This window comes from Cheilinus undulatus, linkage group 22 (genome assembly GCF_018320785.1).
Source record: "Cheilinus undulatus linkage group 22, ASM1832078v1, whole genome shotgun sequence".
Classification (NCBI taxonomy): domain Eukaryota; kingdom Metazoa; phylum Chordata; class Actinopteri; order Labriformes; family Labridae; genus Cheilinus; species Cheilinus undulatus.
Window position 1 is genome coordinate 12,637,527 of NC_054886.1, and position 20,829 is coordinate 12,658,355.

At 38.5% G+C, this 20,829-nt stretch overlaps 1 protein-coding gene across 4 annotated transcripts in view; it reads left to right on the forward strand.

Moving 5' to 3' along the window:
• Positions 1-15,452, forward strand: part of chd3 (chromodomain helicase DNA binding protein 3) — a 68,076-nt gene extending 52,624 nt beyond the window's left edge. For 3 of the 4 annotated variants that reach the window (XM_041778978.1, XM_041778980.1, XM_041778979.1), the window contains exon 40: positions 1,240-3,616. In XM_041778978.1, the coding sequence (XP_041634912.1) occupies positions 1,240-1,475 (236 nt within the window). In that variant the 3' untranslated portion in view covers positions 1,476-3,616. Of the gene's footprint in view, positions 1-1,239; positions 3,617-13,589 lie in introns of those variants that run through there. The other variant, XM_041778981.1, reaches the window with a different exon arrangement.
• Positions 15,453-20,829: the final 5,377 nt, after the last annotated feature.

Genomic DNA, 20,829 nt, shown 5'->3' on the forward strand with positions numbered 1-20,829 from the left:
GCTCTCATTACTCTTAAGTCGTAAAAAAGGGACGTTTTGGCCTCCCTTAGCCTGCAGTCTATCAGCACACACAGGCAGTTTGTGAATTTATTTTCTCATAATTAGTTTAGTAACAGCATATGCTCACCAGGCACACTCTCTGCTCTGCGTTTGTATTCGTGTTCGGGGATGTTTAGATAGCAGAGATAACTGGTAAAACCTGATATTCCCCAGTAGCTTTGCCCTAAAAAACCACAACACCCAGCTCCCTCCTCGCCTCTCACTCAGTGAATCTTGATTTATGTAATTGTAGACTCAGACATCTGTCAAAGGCATTGCGTTTTAGCGAGCCAGAGCCTATCTCTGAAAATGTCATTATGCTCAGCCTGTCTGAATCAGCCCATGCCAAGAAAACATTCGGACTTTGTGCCGAGGTATTTTGAGAGGGACACAAACCACAGAAGGAGTTTGGTTGTGTAAACGTCGTGTTGTGACTTGTGAACCATCAGAGGGCTGGGCTGTGCAGAAATAGTCGCGCAAGTTGTGTTACTCTTTGGGTTTCTGCTCACGGGGGCCTCGGTCTGAACATCCTGAACTCTGGCAGGGCACAAATGAGGCCACATTTATGGTCCTGATTGAGGTCACGCTGGTTCCTGACCTTTGTAGACTCAGCCAAGGAGGGATAAAGCAAAAGGACTGAGTTACAACAACAAAAAAACTCTGATTCTTTGACCTCTTAGCTTATCACCATTAATAACCCTCCCATGAGAGAAGAAGTACAGAAAACATGACCAGAAATATGCATGTCTGCTTTGGCACTTTTTACTTCACTTTACTTTAGCTGCACTCTCTGAACTCTGATGAAAAATGTTAATGATGCACCAAATGCTCCAATAAAGGATTGTTTTGTGCTGTCTCACACATGGCAAATTTCATGCATTTGCACAACATCTTGAATTGCATTTTGGAAAACCTGTTTCTGCCATCAGTACTGCAAAGAGGAAGCTACTCATCTGCACTAAAAGGAGTCCCACATTCTAGACAAACTTCACCTGGTAGGGGCGTAGAAATTAGTGAGATTGACCGTCGAATGGAGTGAGCCTTCATGACTGCAATCGCCTGCCTTGCTGAGGTGAATCCCCTGACGTTTGACCTCCAAACTAAAAAAGAATCCCCTACGGGGACGAGTAAAGTGTCACATTTTCCTGCCTCCCCCTCTCCGAGTCTCCACTACAGTCTGCCGCTTGTCTGCCCCCACAGAAGCCGCCGGGGGAGCCGCCGGAGGGTCGGCCGCCGCCGCTTGCCAGAAGACCAAGGAGCACGATGTGGGGCAGCGGCAGCGGGTGGTGGACCTCTGGAAGGACGGCAAGTCGGAGGGCGCCATCGGGCAGGAGCTGAGGATGCCAAAGTCGACGGTGCACAGCATCATCGTCAAGTACCGGCTCAGCAACACGGTGGAGAACCTGCCCCGCAACGGGCGACCAAAGAAACCCTGAGAGGGCAAGAGGAAACTCAGAGGAAATTAAAGAAAAAAGAGGGGATTGAACATCCTGAAATATGTAAAAAAATAAAGAGATAAAAAAGGGAGAGATGGAGACCTGAATGCACAAGGAAAAAGTCCAAAGAGGACCCAAGGACAGAGCGCTTTGACTCTGCTGGAATGTAAGGAATAAAAAGGGAGAAGTAAACCAACTTGATGGATCGATTAAGGACAAGAGGCCTAAAGGAGAGGGCATAAAAAGTGAAAAAATGGCATCCATTAAAAGAAAACACACAGAATGAAAAGGGAGAGGTGCAAAGCTGGCCTTGAGATCACGCACTAATGATGCGTGGGGGGAAAATGAGGCAAGAGAGACAGAAGAAAAAAGAGAGAAGTCCTGTCTGGAACAAACAAATCCTCGTGCAGAGAGAGAAGACGCTGCTGAAAAACATCTGACACGAATGGAAAAGATGCAAGAGGGTAGGGAAAAAGATGGTATGTTAATGCAATCACAGGTTTGTCAGGAATTCAGATATGAAGGCCCAAATGAGGAAAATAAGCAAAAAAATGAGGCGTTTTTTAGAACTTCTCAGACAGACTTCTTTTCTCTGTTTCTCTCTCTGCGCCGACAAAGATTTCCCCCTGGATCAATTCTTCATCCGCCGGCTGACTGAACAAGCCTGTCCCCTCGTTCTGACCCTGCACTCCCTCATTCCTCCACACTCCTCCGTTTCTTTCTCTCTTACACACAAATACAGTATGTATACAACCTAGAAACCTGCAAAGAACTTAATTTATCTGCTGAGTAAAGGCAAAAGAAGTCCAAACTTTAAATAGAACAGGACAAAGAGGACTCATAAGAAAGGAATGCAAAAAAGGAGTTTTCCAAGTATAAAAACTGTTTCTTGTGGACTTTTTTGCCTGTAATCTTTCAGTCCAAACAAGCATATAAGAACATTTTATTTCATATTTAAAAGAAACTTGGGTTTTGCCTCTTGAACAATCCGAATTAGTGCAGCTAGAACCAAATGTGATGGACTGATTTTGTCATTTTTAATGTATTACAGAGCATATGTACTTTTGCACCTTTACCACAGGGGTCACTTAAAGGCAAATATCACTCCACTAATTTTACATTTCCTGTTTTTAAGCCCCCCTAACAGAAAATATCAGTATTTATGAGCAGCTCCTCTCCAAAGTTAAAGGCTGTAATCCTTCATCGACAGAAAAAAAAAGGGAGACTCACTTTGAAGCCCAAAGAGACTTTTTTCTTCTATAAGCTTCTTTTATTGTGACAGCGTGATGGATGCCACGCTGGAAAATGTCCCCCGATCCCTGAGAAAATAAAACACTCTGGACTGTGTCATCGGTTTTCCAGCTCCGTGTATGTGTGCGTGTGTGCAGTAGAGCTGTACATCAGCGTGACATCCCAGACTAAAGAGCTGGACAAACTCCTCTGTATCAAGAGACGTGAAGAATCGGTTACACACCTCATACTTTGGTAGGATATCTGAGTATTTCTAAGGTAAAATCGTTGTTTTCTTTTATGCTTTCGGACAAAAAGACAAGCCGTGTGGCCTGCAATGAGAACCATACTGTGTGTGCATGTAGATTTAAAGGTTGCGTTTAGCTATGAATTGACCCTCATTTTTATTAGAATTTGGGCCAAGAAAAATTCTCAGTTTCTTTAATAATTCCAAAGCAATACATTTTTGACACCTTACATCAAGGTAGACTGCTTTCCACCAAACCCATTATGTCACAAATTAAGATAAACTTCAAATGTTGGTAGAATTTTCTCATTTCCCTTGAAACATAATACATTACTGTCAAAAATGTGCAAAATTTAAACTTAAAGATACATTTATTATGACTTTTTGGAAATTTTTCAAACTGGTGCTGTGATAATGTCACAAGAGTCACAAATTGTGGCAACCTTTACAACTATTTTAAGTGCAGCTGTTGTACTAAACTGTCTATTTGCCCAAGAACAAAGAAAGCAGTCGCTACCTTGTGAACATGGAGTAGTTTTAACAACAGCAGAACCACATAACTACCTCAGCAGGTGGTGGAGACCAAAACACAGGCAAAAAGAAAGAGTATTGAAATGTCTTATACACACAGTATGTACATTCTGCCACCAGGGTGCGCTAATCAAAACAAGAGATGAGTAAAAATGCACTCTGTTGATCTACATTTATTACTTCTTGTTTTCAATTGAGGACTCTGTTCAATAAAAACTCCCCCATGCTAAATATATTTACACAGTAGTAAACCACTGTTTTCCTTTCATGGATGAATCTCACATAATGAGGGAGTAAAGCTGTCAAAAGTGGCCTTCCTGCTTTTCACTGCAGGCATAAATCAAGAAGGAACTCCTCAATTCAAATCAAGAAGAGGATTTATTTGTTACAAGGGAAACTATGTCCATTATGAATCAAAAAACATGAATGAGAAGGGCAGCTTCCAGTAGCAGATCAAACTTTCTTATGCAGCAGTATCTGATGTAATGTTCAGCGTTTCCATAACAACAAACGTTTCATGTCTGTCATGGTGGCTCAGTTATGACGGCCACTATCTCATTAATCTACACTCAGTACCCCATAATGACAAATTGAAAATTAGTGCAAATTTATTAAAAACAAAAAACAGAGAGTTCACATTGGCATAAGTATTCAGACCCATTACTCAGTACTTAGTTGAAGCACCTACACAAAGCTGTCCGTAAGCCACATTTGTGTCGTCTTGGCTGTGTGCTTAGGATCATTGTCATGTTGGAAGGTGAGCCATCAACCCAGTCTGAGGTCCTGAGTGCTGCAGAACAGGTCATCACTGAAGATATCTCTGCTCCATTCAGCTTTCCTTTAACCCAGTCCCTGCAGCTAAAGAAGCACCCCCACAGCATGATGCTGCCACTACCATGCCTCACTGTAGGGATAGTGTGGGCAGGTGATGAGTGGTCCCTGGTTTCCTTCCAGACTTAACATTGAGAATTGAGACAGAACATTTCAATCTTGGTTTCATCAGATCAGTCTTGTTTCTAAAGCCCAGATCCTAGAGGGCTGCAGTGATTGCTGTCCTTCTGGAACTTTGACTGAGCTCCAGAGATCCTGTGTGGGGATGGGACATTGGGTTCTTTGTCGCCCTTCTCCCCTGATTGCTCAGTTTCATCAGGCGAAAGGTGTAGAAACATCTCAGTAAGGACTGAGAGAAATGGGAGAAATAAAATGTGAATTTCAAGTGTTTCTGCAAATGGTCTTAGTGCTTATGTGGAAAAAAAAAATAAATTTAAGGTTTGTTCTGCCAAACTTGAATTTTTGTAAAAAAATAAAACTGAGGTGCGATGCTTTGCCTTAACAGTAAACACACATGTAAACACATGCAAAGCAGCACAGACCTCTGTAAAAAAAACTTCTCTTTTGAAGTGAAACCCTTGACTGTCAGTTTTACCCCCGTCTCCTGCGGCACATGGCTTTATGAAAGTCTTTCTAAGTCTCATCTGGACAGACTCTAAATGCTAAAATCAGGCCGGAGCTTTTCAAGTTCCTGAACAGTCGACAGTTCAGACACAGAGGGTCGTTCTTGATGAAAGTTTCTGGCATAGAAACACTCCTGCAAAGCTTTTCAGCATGCAAATATGCTGCATTTGCTGCCAAGATGGCAGCCCTCGCTTTTATCAGATAGTAGGCAGGACCTACAGGGGAGGGAGGAAGGCTATCATATCAGCCAGGAATGATTTTGAAAGACTTTTGGGACTTTAGATGGTCCAAACAGTGCAGTCAATAAGTTTTAGGACTAGAAGATGAATGCAGTGGGTTGAATTGAAGGAATTCGTGGGGAAATGTCCAGGTGTGAGCTGCTAGAACGATCATATTGTTCTGCAGCTACAAAAGTCATTGAAAACCTCGTTAAGACAGGAAAAATGGATCTATCTGACCGTGTTTGCGTGACTGAGAAGTTGCAGAAAAAGCCGTGCAAATAAAGAGGCTGAAGATGATGAACAGAGGCAAGAATTACAGTGTGAAACTGGCGTCAAAGTGAAATATAAGACGTTAAACGTGCCAGACAGAATCTCTTATCTTGTGTAACTCAAGTGCCTCATTGAATTCCTCCACCTGTTAATAACTTCACAGCTTCTTTACCTTATTTGCCCTCCTCGTACTTGAGTTTTGTGAGGCTAAAAAGGATGTTAAGTCCAACAAAAAGCAAAGTATATGAGAAATATGGCTGTTTTAACAGTTCAAAGAATAGTAAAACAAACTTTGTTAGTATCTTAAAATTGGCTCAGTGCTGCAAAAAGCGTCATGAGCTTCATTCAAAGTGACTAATGGTAATAGCTACCTCTGATGTCTGTTTCTAGTACACTGTCTTTGATGCAGTTCTTTCACTATAAAAACAATGTTAAGGGGAGTTTCATCCTGCTCACTTTGTGAAAACCCTTTCCCACAATCAAAGAAAGGGACAGTCAATTATCCACAAGAGTAAAAAAAATGTCATTGTTGAGGCCGTTTCTTGTGTTGATTAACTTTTCTTATAATCAAACCTTATAATTCCTTATAAACCTTATAAAACCTTATAAGTCCTTGTAGTGCTTCTGAAATCCCAAATTCCTAGAATAACAAACTTACCCAAACCCAGTACTATAAAATTAATCAAATATTCCAATAATCTAAATAATAACAAAGATTATATTGAGCACGATTCCTTATTTACCTCAAGCTGATAGCAAATGAACCACTTAACGTGATATCAGATTATAAAACATGTAAACAACTGCAATGCCAGGCTTTAATTTGACAGCATTCCTATAAAATGATAAATGATTGTGTCAACAAAAGAGAAAAAAAGATTAGATTAAATTTCAAGCAGTCGTACTTAATTAAATATTACAGTGATTCTTTTGAGAGTGGGTCACAGTGGAAGTGGCAAACCACACCGCAAAAAAATAACGGTGACTCAAATACTGTTTATCAATACATTAAACCAGGGGTGTCAAACTCAATCACAGCAGGGGCTGCATCCTGGATTCAGGTCTAACCTGAGGGCCTAACAGGGTCACCTTTTAAAACATAAACTGTCAACCTCATTTCACCAGTGAAATATGAAAAAAAAAAAACTTTGCACAGATGATAAATGATTTTGAGGTTAAAAAGTGAAAAATATTAGGTTAGAGGCTCATAGTCTGAGAAAAGTAAATTTGTTAGTTCCAAAAGGTCAGAACATGAAATTGAAATTTAAAAAAAAATTTAAAGGAAAGGGTCTTGCAAAATTATGTGCTTAAAAGGTCAAAATATGAAAGAAAATTTGTAATCATGAAATTTTTTTTATTGGGAGTCTAAAAGGTCAAACCATGGGATTATGAAGTCAAAGTTTGGAGTTGAACATATGAGGTAAAATACAAAATAATTAGTTAAAAAGGTCAAAACATGACTTCAAATTTTAATTATGAATCTAAAAGCTCAAAATGCTATATAAGAAGTAAAATTTTGAGGTGAAATGCTCAAAGTACGAAATAAGAAGTTCAAATCCCAATTTTGAGTCCTTATTGTGAGATGCAAAATTAAAAATATGAAATTAAAACACAATCAATTTATTTTCCCACATACATGACTTTTAATCTAATTTTTTTACTCCTTATTTTTTTAGATTTTGTGACTTAACAAGGAAATCTTAAATCATCAATTGTATGTTTACATTTTTATACTTGAGGAAATCTGCATACTGATGGGCCAGTAATGACAGAAATATCATTTGAACTTGCGGGCCGGATTTAACTGTAGTTGAGTTTAGTTTGACACCTGTGCATTAAACTATCACGGAGAAAATACAAGCTATCATAAAAACTCGAGGTATGATTTTAATAAACAGAATTGTTTGGGGTTTTTTTAAAACTCAAATTCACTGGCTTTTTTACTGAATCACTGACCCTTTGTCAGTCCCTGCCCTCCTAGGTTAGATGAAATCTCTTATCGCTGTGCTCTTCTCATTTGAAACTATTAAAAATACCCTGTAATTTGACTGTCCTTTATTTATATTTAATTGACATTATTCTTTTTTAAAGTTGGCCTCAGTGAAAAAATGAAAACACAGATACAGTAATGAGTATGAGGATAACCCCATGTTTCAAGATTTGAATGGCTAAACGGGTTAGCTTAGCTTAGCTTGCTCTGTTGTTAATACATCTTTTAATGACATATTTCTCTCTATATGTTACTTTCCTAGCAGGCAACTTAATTTATTTCTTGACATGCATTATTTGACCTGTTTTTGTCTTGGTAATTCCCTGTGCACATATTGCAAACTACTGAATGGACAAAAAAAAAAGGCCAAAATTATCTTCCCGCTGTAGAAGTGCACCTCCTTTCATTGGACTTAGGATGTTCCCAGGCATCTATTTACCTATTTGGCTAAAGGTGAATTTAAAACGCAATCAACTGACTGTTCAAAAGTGGAGAAATGTGAAATGAATTTTATGTCAGAAAGATTAAAGCAAAACTTCTCCGGGATCTAAAACAAATGACCATTTAAGAACAAAAAATTGTTTGTATCTGGCAAAGTACGGAGGGAAAGCTCTGGCAGTAAGGCAGTGCCCATCAACTACAGTTATAGCCCCTGCTAGTGGCAGGAGGCTTCTTACAGTTTTAAAAGTGCATTTGGCCAGATTTCAGGCCTGTTTTAAAAATATAGACATAATTAGTTTAACTGACTCATAAGTCTTGCAATGGCTGAGTTTATGTTAAGATGGCAAGCCGCTCACATCCCAGCATAGAACTCTATGATGCATCATTCGTACATTCAGATGTAATGGCATCAGTCAAATACGTAAGTGGAAATGAGGGGCAACTCAAAATCTGTTTAAAACCCCCATGTCTGATGCTGATAGTGTCGGCTAACATTAGCTGCCCTCCAGCTAACGTTACACTCAAAAACAAAGTTCCTGTTGAGCGGAAAGAGATAAACAAGATGAGTTATGGATTCCAGTCTGCCTTATTAGACCAGATTTAACATCAAGTTGTAATTTGATGTTAATTTTAGTTAGCTAGCATTATAGAATAGCATTATATGCGTTACATTATGCTAATGCTACTAGCTTTAAAGTAATGTTATCCACCTTTTTCCGGGCTCCACCATACTTTAGGTGAAATGTGAACAGCAAAATCGTCAGTGTTATAAAAAATCTGGAAAAGTGTTCAATTTAACACAATGGGAGTTGAACTAATTCTCACAGGTTCTGAGGTAAATTTACACTTCAGAGAGTGTAAATATGTTAACTCTCTTGTAATGCTGATTTTCAATACTGTGTTTTTTTACTCATTAAAGTGTACTTTTTTTTTTAGATTTATTTTTGGCCATTTTGCCTTTATTTGATAGGACAGTGGATAGAGTCGGAAACAGGGAAGAGAGCGGGGAGAGACATGCAGGAAATAGTGCCACGGGCTGGATTCAAACCCTGGTCGCCTGCGTACATGGCGTGCGCCTTAACTACTTGACTACCGGCGCGTATAAAGTGTACTTTTTACACAATAGTGCGCTGATCTCTTTCACAGTAAAATTTGGGGTATAGACAGTTTTAGTTATTGACACATTGCAGTGCACATCTATACTTATTAAAGATTTCTGGCTTCTTTTATACACTTGGGGCAAAGTCTGGTGTCTTCTAGTAAGGATATGGCAGAGACAAGTCTTTACTGTAAACCATTAATTGCCGCAGGCAAGAAGTGATTAATTCGGTGGATAACTTAACTCATGGTGCATGAGGGTCTAACATCTTTAACACAGTTAAAGTTACACTTTAGCAGCTAAAATCAACTCTGAAATATTTAAGACTGAAACATCAACACTCCAGTCTTTGCTGTGCGGCCATTGTGTCAGATCGGGACTTTGAATAGTAATGTGATGCTAATCTTGATTATTAGAGGGCTTTGGCGAGTAAATGCCCTCTGTTACATTAATTATTTCTCCATCTTTCACTGGAGAGGACAAAATTAGGAAATTGTCTCTGAGAAAGTACACTAGTAAATTTTGCTAACTGTATTAGCTTTACATCAGTAATTGCAGAGTAAATTTTTTCATAAATCAGATCTATTGGTCTCCCTTTACATCTGTGAGGGGATTTTTTTGAAATTTTAAACCAATAAAAAGAGTTGAGCATAGTTGCTATGAAAATTAAGTTTTAGATAATGTGAAAAGTACAGTTTTTAATATCCTGAAATGTAAGAATTTTAGAGTTTTTGGACCATCACCATCGCTATGTGAGTAAAGAGTTTAATAGCCAGGGGGGCAAATCCAAAACAGGCATTTTTTATAAATAACCTTCGATTTAAGAAACAAGATGAAAAATATCCCTCGATTTCAATGTTGGTATCTTGGGTCTCTCCTGCAGACACCACCATGCCTACCTTTTAATCGTGCTGAAGTAACCAAACTGAGGTCACAATTTCATCGCAATACACTGAAAAGACTTGGCAAGACTGGTACTTGAAAAATGTACCTGTTAGCGCTCTCTGGTGGACAGAGTGTAAAGTGCAGCTGTTGCTAAATTACCTGAAGCACAGCTTCTGTAATGTCTTTACAGTGGCTCTGTTTTTTTATCGGCTGCAGCAGATGAAAGTTCAGATTCTTCCTTCCTGGGCTCCATCTGTCTTTTTTATCGCTCCTTTCTTCCACATCTTTATCTCCTGCTTCTGCATCTTTTTTTTTTTACACTCTGCACCCGTAATTCCTCTTGCTCTTTCACCCAGTCTTTACCTCGATTTGTTTTGCTTCTTATCAGATTTTGTCTGCCCCCCCACTCACACACACTCACTAACTCTGCTTCTTTTCTTTCTCTCCATTCCCCTCCGTTGGCCTCCACTGGCCAAGTGCCATACGTTTTCCCAAAAGTGGTCCCCCTCTGGTTCTAGACACACACGCAGTTACAGCCCCCCCTTAACGTCTTCAGCTCAATACGCTCCTTATCGTACCTTTGATCTGCACTGGGGTGTTATGACAGTTTATCTTTCCCTGTGGCGCGAGTGAGAGAAGTACGCTGTTAGTCTATTCCTGGCTTTGTTTTGAAAGGAGCGCTAAACTCGCCGTTCCACTCCCTGAGCAGTTTCATGATAGCGTACAAATGTGGAAAGCACAGATTCTTTGGCTGGCCAGCTGTGCAGTTGTGTAGAGAGAATTCAATTCTCATTTATGTGTGAGTTTGTGTGTCTGTGACCTCATTTGCCTCAGATTGTGTATGTGTACTTGTTGCTGGCCTCACTTTTCCACACAAACAGTTATGAATTCTTGAGTTCTCGCATTAATGTAAACAGGATTCTGTACATGTAATGTAATATCAAAATGTACTGTAATATGCAAGTTTGCTCATTAAAAGAGTTATTAAAATATAAAGACAGTGTGCACCAAGTTTGTTTGCCTGCATTTCTTTGCAAAATGGATTCCCAGGCAAAGGATTTCACTTTTGATTCCCCAGTGGAGCTATAAAAACAGGCTCCGTTTTCCATTTACAAAACATTGAAGCTAATGTGTTTTTTGTGTGTGTGAAAGAGAAAACACAGATTATTTAAGGAAATATGTTCTTAAATCGTTTTCATCCCCAAATATTTCCATTTATAGAATCGAAAGTTTTCCTCTGGTGCTCATCTGTGCAACCCATATGATTCGAAACAAAAATTTATATCGGCCCCAGATTAAAATTTTTCCGGATGATGCAAAGGATGCAAGCAGTTGAGCTGATCGAATGTGATGCATTTAATACTCCAGTACAGTAGGTGGCGGTATGCACCTTTATGCACCACAATGTAAATTAGCTTTATAGCCATTTCTGGCTCAGCAGCTGCGTTGTGCGTGATCATACACATTTATCACAAATACCATGTTACTGACCTCTGAATCAATGGTAGCCACACCTTAAAGCAGTGATACTCAACACATGGCTCTTTTAGTCTTATGAAGAAAGTAATCCCTCCAGAAAACCTTCAAAAAGGGAGCTTTTGACCTCAGACAGGATCCATTGCAATTCAATTTGCTTGCCATGCATGTACAGCAGGCTTGAAATGTCAGATTTAATTGTCAGCCTTTATTGTCTGTATTTTTTTTCATCAGATGTATGCGAGGAAGAACATGCAAATTACATATCCAACTTGACTTTTTACTTTTGTTTTACAGCAATAATTTAAAATATATATTTGTGTAGGTTTAGGTCTCAACTAGCTTTTGTGTTGTGGAATAGATTTTAAATTCAACATTTTTCCAAAATATGACTTCAATTTATTTATTTATTTATTTATTTTTTGATAACTCAATCTGACACACTTTTTAATTTCAGTTTTATTAATTCAAGATGAATGTCACATTTTCAGTCATCTAATACTGGTATTAAGTAAGTAATGATATTTTGAAATAAAATTAATTCAAATTTGTAAAATGAACTAAACCACCTGATGGTGTTGACAGTGGGGATAAAAATGATGGCTTAAACTAGCTTTTTATTTATTTTTTTATTGACGTAATTATATAAAGTACCTATAAAATTTTCACTCCTTTGGATGTTTTTCCCTTTTATTGGTTTTCTACATCAATCATGTTCAATATAATTTGGCTTTTTGACAAAAAAAACTCCTCAATGTCAAAGTGAAAATAGATTTCTACAAAGTTAAGTTATTAGATAAAAATGTGATGTAAAATAAGTGATTGCATTAATATTCATACCCCTAAACTGACTGACCTAATTAAACAGAGATCCAGACAATTTTAGTCTCACAATATAGTGAACTATGACTATTCTGAAGGAGTTACAAGCTTCAGCAGTTGAAGCTACAACTGTTGCCCGCGTTCTTCACCTGTCAAAACTTTATTGGAGAGTGACAAAGAGGAAGTCATTGTTTATGAAAACTTTTTAAATCTTGACTAGAGTTCAGCAAAAGTCAATTGGAATAAAGTTCTTTGGTCTGATGAGACCAAAATGGTGCTTTTTGGCCATCAGTGTTTGGAAACCAAACACTGCACATCACCATTAACACACAATCCCCACCGTGAAGCTCAGTGGTGGCAGCATTATGCTGTGGGGATGCTTCTCGGTAGCCTGCCCTGGAAGGCTTTTAAAGCTAGAGGGTAAAAGGAATGTGGCAAAATATCGGAAAATCATGGAACAATCTTATTCAGTCTGCAAGACACCTGAAGTACAGCTTCAGTTTAAATTTTCAGTATTGAGACTCAGTGCAGTGAAGATGACTTTACTAAAGACTGACTTGAAGGAGGTAAATATTTATGGAGTCACTTATTTTATGTAATATGTTATTTAACTGACATAACTTTGTAATAATCTGTTTTCACTTTGGCATTAAAGAGGTTTTTTTGTAAATCTTGGCCAAAAAGCAAAATTATATTGACCATGACTGATTTAACAAACATCCAAGGGGGTGAATTCTTTTTTTTGGCACTATAAAAAGGCTGTCGGTGAAAACTTTAAGTCATAGTTTTAGTCGATGAAACTAACACAGTTTGACACTAGCACCATTTGAAGGAATGGAGGTTAGAAGCACTTCTCATTTGCTTCACTTCACTTAAATATTCTATCTACAAAACTGGAGTGAGAAGTATCATCAAGAAATTCAAAGAGAGCCACACAGAGGTTCAGCAGAGGTTGTCGATCAAAAAAAAACTCTACTTCTGCAGAAGAGGCACCTTCAAGTCACAATGAAGTATATGGAAGACAACCTGGAGAAAGACTGTGCATAATGGAAGCATGTCCTTTGGTCAGATCAGACCAAACTGGAGCCCTTTGGCTCTTTTGGAGACTTTGCTTTTGTTCAGAGAAAGACGGGAGAGGCGTATGACCCCAAGAACACCATCCCAACAGTGAAACACGGCAGTGGGCGTGTTATGCTGTGGGGATGCTTCATTGTGTCTGAAACTGTGAATCTGGTAAAGGTGGAAGGAATCATGAAGAAACAAGGATATGTGGAGATTTTGTGTTGTCTCCCTGCACTGTGTTGTATTGTTTTCTTTTTTACCATGTTTTATTGTATCATGCCGTCTTGTATCATTAAAGAAATTTTCATTTCCTGTCTGTAATTAAACAAATAAAACAAAGACAAACTCACATGTTAATCTCTCTCCCCCCCCTCTCCTCTTGCAGTGATGAACGGACCTCCCATGTCTGTAAAGAAGGAGCGGGAAGCGGAGCTGCTGATCAACCGGCGGGAGCAGCGCAGTGGAGAAGTCATCTGCATCGATGACTAGACTATACACACTTACACACAAACACACACTCTGAACCCCATCTGCTGCAAAGATATCTTCAGTTCCTCTCCAAGAAAGTTGAGTCTTCTCCAACTTTCCCACCTCTGCTGACTGGTACTCAATGAAAAACTACAAACACAAAAAACCCCTGCAGTACATATTGTATTGTCTCATAACTTCTTGTGACCTTTTCTCGTCTGCCTCAAACCATTATACTCCTCATATGCGGCCTCCTCACGCAGGCCTCCTCCTCCTCCCCCTCCTCTTGGGATGCTTCTAACCTCGTCCACACACACTTTTACACGCAAACACACACACCACCTCAATCCTAAAAAACCTTTAGATCTTTCAATAGACCATGTAAACCCCCTCCCTCCTCTTCCTCCCATCTTGACAGGAAGCTGCATGTGAAAATCATTTCTCTCGCTGCACTCCATCCCCCGAAGCATGCTCTAATCATAATAACGCTGTCTCGTGGAAAGGAAAAAAAGCTGTGCCTAAAGTCGTTTATTTCAAATTCTCCGAGAAAGGCTGACCTTCTGATCTCTCAATCCTAGCAGCTCCAAGCACAGCTCCATCTTTTGTGGTTTTTTAATCTTCACATAAACACACGCAGCAAGATGTGATAATATTCAGGAATTGTTCGACCATGTTAAGTATTTCCCGCCATCCCTTCCCGCTTCTCCATTCAAATTTATGTACAGAGCTTTGAGGTATTTTGGGAGGTTTGTTCCAGAAAAGGCCTTGTGCTATTTTTCAAAAACCTCCTATGAATGTTTATAACCTTTCATAAGCAAGTCAGTGTTATTAAAACCAATTGATCAATCCCAACACTCCTCCTCTCTCCTCTCTTTATCAACTTTTTGTGTTTCCAAGTTTTTTTCTTTCTACAAATCCCTGTGATATACTTTGCATATTTAAACCGCTCATTTGTGTTCTCTTTGTGTTTCTACTCTCGCAGTTATGAGTATCGTTGTCGTTGATGTTGCTGTTGTTCTTGCTGTTGCTATTTGAGGAAGAGCTTCTACCAAAAGAGACTTTTTTTTGTAAAACATTTAAGTATGTGCGACACACAATGCACCTCTTCGCCATTTTTGTCCTTTAACTTCAAGAGAACGCAAACGAAGAAGTTGAGCCAACTTCAGAGGTAGATATATAACAAGAAAACTACTTTTTTCTTGCATATGTTTTTAGATTTGGGGCTTGCAAATGACATATACACATAGAGAAAATAGGCCATATGTTACCCTCAATGCTTCCCTAAGCAAAAAATTAATGTATTCTAACTAACCGAAGTAAAGATACATGATTATTATCTACAATCGCGAAGGCTGGAAACCCATTTTATGAACCGCATCATTAAAAAAACGCCTTAATAAACCTCGCTGAACAAATGTAAAGTCATGAAGTTGTTTTAAGACCCTGATGTCAACTGTAAATCCTCGCTTTAAGTTTAAAATAAGGAAAAAATAGAAACCTTAGGTGTTAATTTATTCCCTTAATCCCAGGCTTTTAAAACTAATCTTCCCAGGAAATAGTCAGTTTTTCCAAATTGTTTCATGCACAACTATTGCAAACCCTGAACTGAAACGTGTAAAAAAAAAAAAAAAAAAAAAAAAAAAAGCACTTAGTTTTCCTTTCCACTTTTACTTTGTCCTATCAGATCTTTGTGTTAATTTCTGGGTATCTTGTGTCACTGTGTATGTAGTGGTGCTGCTGCAATGTGCAGTGGCAGTTGAAACATGTCAATGATGACGCATCTCCTTTATTTTTTTCTTTTTTCTTTTTTTTTTTTTTTTTTTGTTTGTAATAAAAACAGAATGAAATGATTTCCAGCACTGTGTGGGGTTTCTGTATTAGGGTAGTCGGTCCACTGCTTTGATCAAGACGATACTGGTTGATTTTTCCATTCATGGGTCCCAGGGGATGAACGGATTTAACTGATCTTTTTCCCAACATGTGGGATCTTGAGTGAAATTTCTTAACAGATTGGCTCAACATTAAAGTTGCCATTCATACTAGTGTTTTAGAATAAATCCGCATATTTTGAGAGGCATCTGGCTGCAGACCTCTGTGGTGGGGCGTTTTAGGCTTATTTGTTGCAGGTCTCTACAATGGGGCGACCTCAACTGTGGGGCAGGAAGTGATGTACCATCCCTTGTTGGGTTTTCCTTAGTTTGTGGTGTGTTATTTCTAATTTTATCCCCCTCTCCTTTACCCTAACCCTAACCTTTAGGGTTCAGGTGCCTAACCCTAACTGGCTATGGATGTCCTTAGTTTATTTTGTTAAATTTAAATGTATCCCCCTCAGTAAGTGCACTTACTAGCAAAGTCAGTTTACACAAAAAGGTGCTTTTAGACCAAAAGAACTAGAAACTTTTTCCAGGATCTACAACCCTAAATCCAAAAAAGTTGGGGCTGTGTGTAAAATGTTAAAAAACAGAAAGCAATGGTTTGCAAATCTCATAAACCCACATTTTAGTCACAAAAGAAAATAGATGACACATCAGATTTTTAAGACAGTGAGACATTCCAGTTAATGAAAAACATTAGCTCATTTTGAATTTGATAGTAGCGACTCATCTCAAAAAAGTAGGGGCCATACTACCATTGTGTAGCATTCCCTCGTCTAATTACAGTTTGTAAATGTCTGGGAAGAGACTTACGAGTTGCTGGAGTTTTGGGAGAGGAATGCTGTTCCATTCTGTCTGGTGTAGGATTCCAGCTGGTCAAAAATCCTGGGTCTTTTCCAGATTTTTGATTTTATAATGCACCAAGTGTTTCCTATTGGTGCTGCTGTGGTGGATGCAGTATGTGGTTTTGCATTGTCCTGCTGAAATATGCAAGGCCTTCCTATGAAAGAGATGTGGACTGGAGCATACGTTGCTTTAAACTTCCGTATACTTTTCAGCATTGATAGTGCCTTTCCAGATGTGTCAGATGCCCATGTAATAGGCACTAATGCAACCCCATACCATCAGAGATGCAGGATTTGAACTGTGTGCTGATCACAAGCTGGATGGTACTTTACAGGACACTGTATCCTTTGTTTCCAGAAAGAATTTTGAATTTTGATTTGTCTGATCATAGAGCAGTTTTCCATTTTGCCATTGTAAATGAGCTTTGGCCTAGAGAAGACAGTGGCGTTTCTGAACCGTGTTCACATATGGCTCCTGGCTACTTTGCATGATACAGCTTTAATTTACATTTTTGGATGGTACAGCCAACTTTGCAAACTTCAGAAGTGTCCCTGGGCCTGTGTGGTGATTGCCAATACAGAATCATGCCTGTTTTTAATGCAGTGAAACCTGAAGGCCAGATGATCAAGACCATCAATACTGACCTTTGGCCTTGTCCCTTGTGCGGAGAGATTCCTCTACATTTTCTTAACCTTTCGATACCTTTATCTACTATAGACAGTTATATGAGCAAGTCTAGGTAATTTTACATTGAGGACCATTTTTCTGAAATTGTTTCACATTTTTAAGACACAGTTTTTGGCAGATTGGTGAACCTCTGCCCATCTTTACTTCTGCTTCTCTAAAATGCTCCTTTTATACCCATCATGTTACTGGCTTGTTGCCAGTTAACCTAACAAGTTGCAAAATGATCCTCCAGCTGTTTTTTCATTTGCACTTTTCCAGCATTTTGTTGCCCTGTCCCTACTTTTGGAATCAAGGTGTTTCTGCCATCAAATTGAAAATGACCTAATTTTTGTCATGAAATGGGAAAATGTCTGTTTCAACATCTGATATGTTTATGTTTTATTGTGAAGAAAATTTAGTGTATGAGATTTCAAAACCATTGTATTCTGTTTGTATTTTACACAGTGTCCCAACTTTTGTGGAATTGGGGTTGTAATACCCACTGAGCACAGACATAAATTTAGGGAACTAAATTAAGACCCTATTTTGGTCAGATAGTAACTTAAGAAAGGAATAAACAGTGACACGTATGTTTACATGTATATGGTCGAGTTATTGTTATAACTGGACTGCTGTCTTTGTCCCAGTACACATGGATAGTGGGAGAATGGATTTATTGACAGGAGCATGTCCAATCTGCTATGCTAGGTGGAGCTGAACAGTAATTATGTAGCTTAATATCCTGTTACCACTGCAGCTTTGCTGAATAATTGAACATATCTGACATTCATTTATAAATCAGCTTAGTAGTAACTAACCGTGACTCCTCAAAGGCGTCACATTGTCGTCAATCTGCTCCAATGGCTGCTCAGGAAGGAAGATGTGGGAGAATGTGACAGAGTGATTCAGTGTCTCCTCCTCACAGGTATTTATCTCGCTTTATTTTCTCTCCAGCATACACACACACACACAAAACCTTGAGGAACAGATGGCTTGTGATTCACGATGACTAGAGGTGAGGAGTCATCCTGCTCTGCTCAACAGATTGATGTAACACAGTTCATCGTTTACTGTTATCTCCACTGTTTGAGTCCTCTGTAATGTGGACTACATTTATGTTTAGGCATGTATTTGATTATGAATATGGGGAAAGCTGTACGTCTATTTTCATGCTTAGGGCCACAAAACCAATAAAAAATCAAAGGAAATTCGACTAATGAATGCAAAAAAAGTAAGGTACACAAACTGGTTTGGTACATAAATTCACACAATAACTTACAATTTGAAGAAAATAGTATGAAGTCATCGGTTGGTTTATTTCTGAAATTCTTAATTTCTCAGTCAGCATACAAACAAAATGTATCAGAGAAAATAAACTCTTAAAACTTTCATCATCAGTTTGTGCTTGTATGAGAAGGATTAAATACAAATAGCAAAGTTGTAGTCCTATCAGAACTTTTCTCACTCTGCTGTTGCTAGGCGAAAATCCCTCCAGCTAGCTCCCAGAACAGCACATGTTCCTGCCCTTTCCTGTGCATACAAGGAAAGCCTGAGAAGCAGCAAAATATTTCTGATCTGGATCTCTGGCCAGAGCATGCTGACTCCTTGATGTGACATGCACTTTGAATGTCCAGTATCCACAACAACATTGATAAGCTTATGAGGCCTTTTAAAGACTTTTTTGCAGACTTGGTGCTCTAAACCCAAAGCCAGCCTTAAAATTCATGAGTCTTAAAAACAAGCCCGTAGCCCTGATATCAAGAAATGTATTTAAGATTATTTAAGATTGAGGTACTGCAAAGACCAGGGTTTATACCAAACCATGGGTGAGAAATGTTGGTATGTTTGGTATTTCTTAAACTGCACTTTTCTCCATCAATGCAACTTATGAGCAGAGGTCAGATGATGTAAATTGTTCCTGTATTACAGGGGAAAATTGCTGATTTTCAACTGTATTTCTGTCAAAGTTGGGAGTATAATATGAAAAACATCTGTTGTTGGAAGTCTTGCTGCTCTGTGGCGCAACTGGTATTTCACCACCAGTGACATCAAATGATGCATTAGTTTACTGTTAAAGGCAGTGGTGACAATGGGCAGATTTTCCCCTAAACCAGAAGATACTGACACCAGATGACGCTGTGGCTGTTGGTGTAGGTTGAATTGGAGGAGAGCTACTGACAAACATACTGATGATCCCTCATCAGGGAAACTGATGCCAGTGTGAAGCAGACACTCTTGGTTTTGGAAAGTTCAATGACTCTTGTTTTAGTACAATTTGGCTTTTTTTTTTTTGACAAATAAATTGAAAAAAACCTCTTTCATATCAAAAGCTGTAAAAGATTTCTACAAAGTAATGTCAGTGAAAAGAATATGTAAGGTAAAATTCAAAAATAACATTCATCACCTTCAAGTCAGTATTTAGTAGATGCACCTTTGGCTGCGATCACAGCAGTGAGTCTGTGTGGATATGTTTTTAAACCATTTCTGTGTGGCTTTACTGTATACTTCAGGTCATTGTCTAGCTGGAATATAAATCTTCTCCCAAGCCCCAGTTCTCTTTCAGATTTTAGATTTTCCTTGAGGAGTTTCCTATATTTAGCCACATTTATTTAACATTCTACCTTTACAAGCCTTCCAGGGCTGGCTGCCAAGAAGCATCCCCACAGTATGATGCTTCCACCGCTATGCTTCACAGTGGAGTTGTGCAGTGTTTGGTGCCCACAAACCATAGCATCTTGTCTGATGGCCTAAAAGCACCATTTTGGTCTCATTAGACCAAAGAACTTTCTTCCACTTAACCATGGAGTCTCCCACATGCCTTTTGGCAAATTCTATTCAAGATTTAATAGGAATTTTCTTCAACATGTCACCCTCTCATAAAGCTTTGACTGGTGAAGAACCCAGGTAACAGTTGTATGCAGTCTCCCATCTCAACTGCTGAAGCTTGCTTCTCCTTCAGAGCAATCAAAGGTGCCTTGGTGGCCTCTCTAACTCGTCTCCTTCTTGCACAGTAACTCAGTTTGTAAGGACAGCATGATCAAAGCAGATTTACACATGTGCCATATTCTTTCCATTTCTTGATGATTGATTTAACTGAACTCTGGGGGATGTTCAGTGCCTTGGAAATGTTTAGATTTCCATCCCCTGACTTACAGTTTTCAGTAAGATTTTCTCTGAGTTGCTTGGAGTGTTCTTTTGTCTTCATGGTGTAATGGTAGTCAGGAATACTGATCTAATTTTCTGAGGTACTGAATTTTGTGTTTTATTAGCTGTAAGTGATAATCATCAAAATGAAAAGTAAAAAACACTTAAAATATATAAGTCTATGTGTAATGAACTATTTCAAATATGAGTTTCACTTTTTGAACTGATTTGCTGAAATAAATCCAATTTCTTGATGATATTCTAATTTATTGAGATGCACCTGTATTTTTGAGGTGGCATATAACTTCCATGCAGTTGTTCTGGTTTTAGGTGTAAAAGGCATATTTTAAAACCATTTTCTTCTGTAACATATCACACTTTTATTTACATTTGGTTACCCAGAATAAGAAAGTTATAAATTCCTTAATAGATTTCATTGTTTTTCTTGCATCATATTTTTTACCTGATTTATAAAAAAAAGATCTTTAAGATTCAGTTGGTACCACTCTAAACACATAACACATTAAGACATTTGCTTACCTTCAGCTCTGCACACTGGGGCTTTATCTCAGCTTTTTACGATAAAAACTGGAATAACTTTCCAAAAACAACCAATAATGTTTATTC